The following is a 7,618-nucleotide window of genomic DNA, read 5'->3' on the forward strand; positions in this document are numbered from 1 at the left end:
TTTTGTTATTTTGTAAATGTTGAAAACTAAATTTATTAAATATTTTATATTTAAGATCAAACTGATGTGTAAACATTAAAAGACTAAAACTGATATTAGACCAATAAAAAAAGCCCACCTATTCAAACTGCTCTCAACCTTCATTGACGAAGATATTTGATTTGGTGACCAAAATAAAAAATAAAAGTTCAGTGACTATTTCTCGTACTTTACCCTATATTTTAAAATCAAAAGACCCATATCTTAATCACACCAAACCATTATCACCCTTAGAAACTTTTATATTCAATTAATTAGAAAAGTTTCAGATGAAAAGCACAAGAGATTGAAATACCATTCCACGAATAAGAGTCAATATCCATAATAATCACACTCCTTCTCACCTGAGAAGCATCATGGAAATGAGAAGTCCAAAGTCCCAACATTCCTCCCATGTTCCAACCCTGATCCTCCTCCTAATCAGCCTTCTCAGGCGTTATTTAATGATAACGACATACTATGTCAGAGACGGGTAACTCGACTTAATTCTGCAATTTAATTGAACCATAAAACAACCCTAAAGGTACCTCTAGGAAGTTTTCCTAAGCATGTGAATTCCGGGAGCGGACGCTTAATGTGCACGCTCCCTAATCACCTCAAGATCCATTTCAGTCGGGTCGGTTGCCTGGATTTCGTAATGGATGCCCTCCAATTCCCTTCGGAACCTGTCCTTTGATGTTGCATAAAGCATCTTGGAACGGATCCTCGAAACAGAAGGAGACCTGCAGAAGAACAAGGTGAAACCAAGGTGATGAGCAGAAAAGCTCCAACAAGTCGATGACAAGAAACTAAAACTAATTCCATGATTTTCACACTCAAAGAACTTGAGTTTCTGAACCTTAAAGAGAAAGCAAAGCAAAATATTTGACTTAATATTACAAAGCTTTGTACTTCAAATGCAGCCCAAATTAATGGAATGGGATTACTTTGCAATTGAAAGAGGAAACTGACCATGCAATAAAAAAGATCTTGCTCTTCTGACAATTCTCGGAAGTCACAAAATCGAAGTCATAAACTGCATAGCGGCAATCACTCTCCGGCAATGAGGCTGCGAAATCATCATAGCTCTCTGTCGGACCTCCAGTCTTTTCAACTATGACCTCCTTTTTCTTCTCATCAATCTTGAAGATAACATATCGGAACACCTTCTTTCTCTGCAGTTCCAGGTACGTGCTTTTGCTGTGTTCAGCCACTCCCATGCCCGATGATGCATTTCCCTGAAAAACCAGAAACAAATGCTCAATGTTTAATGGTTACTCCAACCAAAATTGATTAGTATTGACTTCTTATATTAAAGAAAAATCATTCCATTTTTAAGCAAAAAAAGAAAACTTCGTTCAATAAATCCAAAAAACCTTGGCTTTGGCATCAGATACATACCCGTATCTGACACTAGAATCTAACATAATTCAACATCCTAATCTAGGTTCAAATCATAATGCCCATATATTTACAACAAGATACAGAGCTAGGATTGTAATTGAAGAAGAAAATGCACAATAAAAATTAAAGTGTAAAACAAATCTGATCTAATACTCCACTATTTCATGAACTCAAACATGAAAAACAAATCCAAGAACAGAATCTAAAAGCTAAGATCTAACTAGCCAATGGAAGATTCAATCTTACAAACACATAGGAAAAAAAAAAACCCCCAATAAACTATAACAAAAATAGAAGCTGCCCATAGAATAAAAATCTCAACTTTGTTTAAGTTTCAGCAAGGAAAAAAAAATCAACTCATTTTTAGCTAAAACAAAGAAACTGAAAAGAACCCAAACTGAACCAGATCTTAATTAATGGAACTGTAAAACAAATCTAAGCTAATAATCCATTATTCCATGAACCCAAAAATGCAAGAACTAAAACTAAAAGCTAAGATCTAACTAGCCAATGGAAGATTCAATCTTAGAAAAATAAAAAAATAAAATATGAACAAAATAGAAGACACCCATATAATAAAAACCTCAACTTCGTTTAAATTTCAGGGTGGAAAAACAAAAATTCAACTTAATTTAAGCTAAACCAAAGAAAACAAAAAGAACCCAAACTGAATCAGATGTAAAACAATGAAAAGAAAGAGAGACATACTCCTCTAAAAGACATAGCTGCTTCAAATGAAGATATTGGGAGAATGAAGAGAAAAAGAGTTCTTATGGAGAGAAAATAAGGGGAAAAAGCAGCCACCAAAAAGGAGAAATGGAAAGAAAATTTTTTGAAACTATTTTGAAATTTTAATTAAAAAAATAAGGATTTTTTATTCTGATTCTTTTGAGATAAACATGGTAATTAAAGCGTATCTGTGCGTGTTTTGAGAGGCAAGGAAGGAAGCGCGTGGTGTTCGATTCTTTTCTTACAATGACGCATCATCTTCTTTGCGGAGGTAGCCGTTTATCATTTGGCTTTTCAATATTTTAATTTCATTTTGGCATAATTGCAAAAAAAACCCTCAACCTTTAGGAGCTTTTAGATATATGCCCCAAACTTTTTTTTTTTGATTTTGGCCCTCAACGTAACGGATTTTTCAAACATCAACTCAGTTAAAACGGTAACCATTAGATGACCGTTAGTCAGTAGCCGGTCAAAAATATTGGTTATGTGGTGTTCTAGTTGAGTGATGATGTGGTAAACATTTAAATAATAACGTTGACGTGGCAAAAAAATTAAACAAATTTAATAAATATAAAACAAAAAAACCCTAAATCCCTCAAATCATCTCAAATCCTCAAATTCAAAACTTTCCCCAAATACTAAAATCCCTAATTCGTCAAATTCCCTAAATTGTGAAACCTCCAAATCGTAAAATCCCTAAATCTAAAACATCTGAAATCTTCGTTGAATCTCTAAAATCTTCAAAAATTTCTTTTTTGAATCATTGATTGAGGGATTTTTCTACATCATTAATCCCTTAGAACCAAATTGTGAAATCTTTAATCTTTTCAGAAATTTTTATTTTTTTCACTGTCGTCTAAAATCATGGATTCACATAGTTCCAATAGTCAGTAAAATATCACATTGCGAAGAAAAAATCGTCATATGCAATACTTCATTGCGAAGGGAGAATGTCTACGGTGGACTAGCAGTAAAATATCATTGCAATAAGTTAGCTCTAAGAGATACTTCATGGAGCGATTTAAATCCGAGTAGGAGATTTTATGGTTGTTCAGATTTTCGGGTAAGTGAAGATTTTTTATTTGCAAATTGAGCTTGAGTTCAATTTTGATGATTTCATAAGTCTCATAATTTGTTTTGTTTTCAATTTGGATCATTTCAATTTGGTTGAATTAGGGTTTGTTTGTAGGACAATGGTTGTGATTTCTTCAAGTGGTACGATGGGAAAATGTGTGACAACGCAACTGACTTACTGCGTCAATTGCATGACAGTGAATGAAATCTTTTGAATGATAATTTAGCACTTAGAAAAAATGTTATGGATTTGGTTGCATTTGATGGTAACCATAATGGCGGCACTAGTGTTGTTAACATTGAGGTTGAAGGAGGTATATCAGTTTGTGGTGTTGAAGGAGAAGTAGCATTAAGGAAGAAAATGTTGACCATGAAACAAAAAATTAAAGTTATTGAGAAAGAGAAGTCAATGCATAAGATATTATTTTCTTACTCTATGTTATGTATTGTATGCATTACCATAGGTTGCTTTTTTGGCAGTAGTGGTAAGAGGCATATGCAGCTAGCAGTTGCAAATGTTGATTGAATGTAAAATGATCCAACATATGTTTGTTTATGTTTGGAACTAATGACCAATTTTAGTTTTTTTTTATGTAATTTAACATTATGCTTGGAAGTAATGACCAATATTGGTTGTTTATGCTTAATTTAATTTAGCTTAGTAAATAATGCAGTGACAATAAACATAAGACTAAAAGGACAAATTTGATCATTTAAGCTTATGATTTCCCCATTTCAATTTGGATAAATATACATTACAAAAGCATATGATTAGCCTATACACCATTCACGCTATACCAGCCAAAAACCAGAATAGCGAGCTATACATGAACCATAAAAAAAAAACCAACATATTGGCTTTCAATACAACAAAATAACATTCAACATTGGTGTATTCCAAAACCAGAATGTTGTAGGCTCAAAATGTGACTAATATCTTGTATTCCAAAACCAGAATGTTATAGGCTCAAAATGTTGTAGGCAGAATACCTTACACCGTCCTTTTGGGATCACGAGCTACCACGAGATGGTTTTGCAAAATAGAAAATATATACAAGATAAATGTTGTAGGCCAAGCTAGTTTTGGCACATATAACCAACATATGAGATACAAATAGATAAATGAAATTATGCCGCACTGGATAAAATGATTTGCTTGATAAAGGAACTTCGTAGACAGAAAACTGTTGCAATAAGAGGCTTGTGTTGTATGACCTATTTGCAGAAGGTTATGTGCACAATCATGAAGTGAATTATGGCATGGTTTAGCATACAGCATAAAGAAAAGGATAGCATCCTCAGTTCTAGAGAAAACACAACAGATATATATAATGAAGCTGCATTATTTCCATGTAAGATTGCACAAGTTCAATAGCTATTGTGAATCACAAGACAAACAACAGAAGTCATTCAAAACAAAATAACAATAATTTACTCATGTTTCCTACAATTGATTCTTGTGTTTCCAGATGGTCGAGAGGAGCCTTTCGCTTGTTGTTTCGCGACTTGGGTGTTGAAAAAGTTTTTCCATTACCATCTTGGCATGAAGCTATCGTCATGCTCCTTGTGGTTCTACCAGACTATAAGAGTATTTTATATTAAATAATATACAATGTTTGATCAATAGTAAAACGAAGAAACTCAGATAAAATGTTTGCTTTCCCTTAGATTTATCTAAGGTAGTTGACCTTTTAATGAAAGATTTCCCTTTTTTTTTAGGTGGTTGTGCATCTTGCTGCAAAATATGGACTATAATCATTGGTTAGACAAAATAAAATAAAAAATTTACTTAATATATATAATTGAAGAACAACATTGTACTTGTTTTGAATTTGTGTAAGACAGCTTGTTATGGCCATGTTGGCCACATTGAGTACATGTCATGAGTAGACCTTTTGAAACACACCTCACTCGTATCCAACGCCAGGACAGGGTTCGAGGTATTACCGGACTTAAACTCAGCCAACTACATAAAATCGGGTCCTAAAATTTTGATCAATTCAAAACATTTTATTTCACATACATTTTTTCCCTTAAACGAGCTCTCGATACCCAAAATATGCATTAGAGACTGTTCGGGACTAAATCAAGAATTTAAGAAAAACTTGGAAAAATTTCATGCTTTAAGGCTTTACAAACCCGTGTAAGTATAGAGCATACACCCGTGTGCTAGGGACACGCCCGTGTCTTAAACCCTTGTTCAAAAACCTGGACATTCTGCCAATTTGGTCATGAACAAATTGAAACCACACGGCCAAGGCACACGCCTGTATCCTATGACTGTGTCCTTCACACAGCTGAGACACATTACCGTGTCTCTTACCCGTGTGCATACTACCATGGATACTAACTTGAAAAACTTAGGTGTAGGGGACACACGGCTGGACAACACGCCCATGGGGGTGGACCGTGTGTCACACATAGCCTAAACACACGCCCGTGTGTTTACCCGTGTGGACAAATACAAGGCTATTTTCCAAGCCATTTTATCACCCTCACAACACATGCACGCATACTTATACAATAGCATACAACATGGAAAAATTAGGCCCTTAAACATTCCTAACATGTCATGACCATGGCAATTTCACATGCAACCAATATCATAGATTTTACCTTCATCTTTACCACATTGATGCTATAGCTATCAACATGTCATCAAACCTCATTTTCATCACTAAGCATTCATGATCATATCCACATACCATTCATACCAATCCATTAAAGACTCTTCATAAATAAATAGGTTTACCAACCCCATAATCAAAATAAGCCAATACATTTGGCTAAAGAAATATCACATACTCAAATATTTAAACTCCTATACATGCCATAGACTCAAAGTACTTGAAATCACTTATACCAATAGCGATAGCTTGACAGTGTGATAATATCTCCGATGAACTCCAACCCGAGCTAACTTGGCAACACTAGAGAACATAGGAAAGAAAGGGGGGTAAGCTTTACGCTTAGTAAGTTCATATGAAAACAATAAGCAACTCATTAACATGCTTTTATCAATATTCCTAACCTATTCTCAAGTTCATGATAAGTTGTCTTCTTGTACAATAGTCAATAAAATATTTATATCTAGAGCTAAAAAAACTCAAAATTAAGTTCTGTTAATTTTCCTTGAAACTATACTCATTTAACTTTCTACCATACAATTTCCTGATTTTTTGGTTTAGCCAAATAGTATAGTTTATTCCTTAAAGTTACCCCTAATTCACTGTCTAATAGTTCTGACCCTTCTACACTAAAGTTTAATTATCTCATGGCACAGGACTCAAAAAATATTATTGTCTATTTTTATTGAAAATAGACTCATTAAGGATTTTAAACATATAAATTATAACTTATAACTATTTTCTTACAATTTATAATGATTTTCTCAAATCAAAACAGGGGATTTCAAAGTCATTCTGACTCTGTCTCGCACAACTTCAATTATCTTATTATAAGATATTATTTTGCTTACATGGTTTCTTTTATAAGAAACTAGACTCAATAAGCTTTAATTCCAAATTTTATTCAACCTCTAACTCATTTTCAACTATTTTTAGTGTATTTTCAAATTTACACCACTGCAGTATCCCAAAACTGTCAAAGCTAATTTACTCATTCACAATTATTGTTCACCAAATTAATACAATATCATTTCATCCATCATGGTAAGAACACATAGCTATGCATCATAAGCATGGACCCATAACCTCAATGTCATCAAGTATCAAAGACTTAATCCAAACCATGCCATTTTCATAGTGCTCACCAAATACTATATACATTATAGATTTTCACATATCAAGACATAACTCATAAGCTTAGTGTACATACTTGTACAACTTGTAACATAACTCAAGTATATACTCACCAATTACTTACCTCATTGGAACCATTATATATCATGGTATTACTCGTGAGTTTAGTGTACATACCTGTACCAACTCGTATTAAAGTATATAATCATACCTTCTTTAACATGCCCTCCTTAGGGCTTTCATCATATCATCCATTTCATTACCCATTGAACACTTGGGATGCTAAAGGAAATACCAAAGCCATGTCCCATACATGGTCTTACATGGATCCACATATCATTGCCTTATCCCGGATATGGTCTTATAATAGCACACATATCATCATCGATACTATGTCTTAGACATGGTCTTACACTGGCATACATTTAATATGGTGTCATGATACCCGAAATCCTAAGCATTCCTCAGAGTCACCCGGGATTTTCGAGATGCAAAGCTATCATCGCATTTTCATTGAATCATCACTAGTAAATTCCAGTAAAGGCATATATCCACATTTTGTACAATATCAAGTATTAAGCACATGATAATGAAGTTGATAAATTACTTTCATACAAACTTACTCGTTTCAA

At 33.7% G+C, this 7,618-nt stretch overlaps 1 protein-coding gene across 2 annotated transcripts; it reads right to left on the minus strand.

Moving 5' to 3' along the window:
• Positions 1 to 260: 260 nt before the first annotated feature.
• Positions 261 to 2,419, minus strand: LOC108454179 (actin-depolymerizing factor). Of its 2 annotated transcripts, XM_017752548.2 has the most exons (4): positions 2,131 to 2,419; positions 991 to 1,256; positions 567 to 761; positions 261 to 464 (listed from the first exon to the last, which is right to left on the minus strand). In XM_017752548.2, the coding sequence occupies exons 1-3, from the start codon at positions 2,143 to 2,145 to the stop codon at positions 611 to 613; spliced, it is 432 nt and encodes a 143-aa protein (XP_017608037.1). In that variant the 5' UTR covers positions 2,146 to 2,419; the 3' UTR covers positions 261 to 464; positions 567 to 610. The 2 variants fall into 2 exon arrangements, with proteins under 2 accessions (XP_017608037.1, XP_017608036.1); XM_017752547.2 differs by having other exon boundaries at positions 261 to 761.
• Positions 2,420 to 7,618: the final 5,199 nt, after the last annotated feature.

This window comes from Gossypium arboreum, chromosome 9 (genome assembly GCF_025698485.1).
Source record: "Gossypium arboreum isolate Shixiya-1 chromosome 9, ASM2569848v2, whole genome shotgun sequence".
Lineage (NCBI taxonomy): Eukaryota > Viridiplantae > Streptophyta > Magnoliopsida > Malvales > Malvaceae > Gossypium > Gossypium arboreum.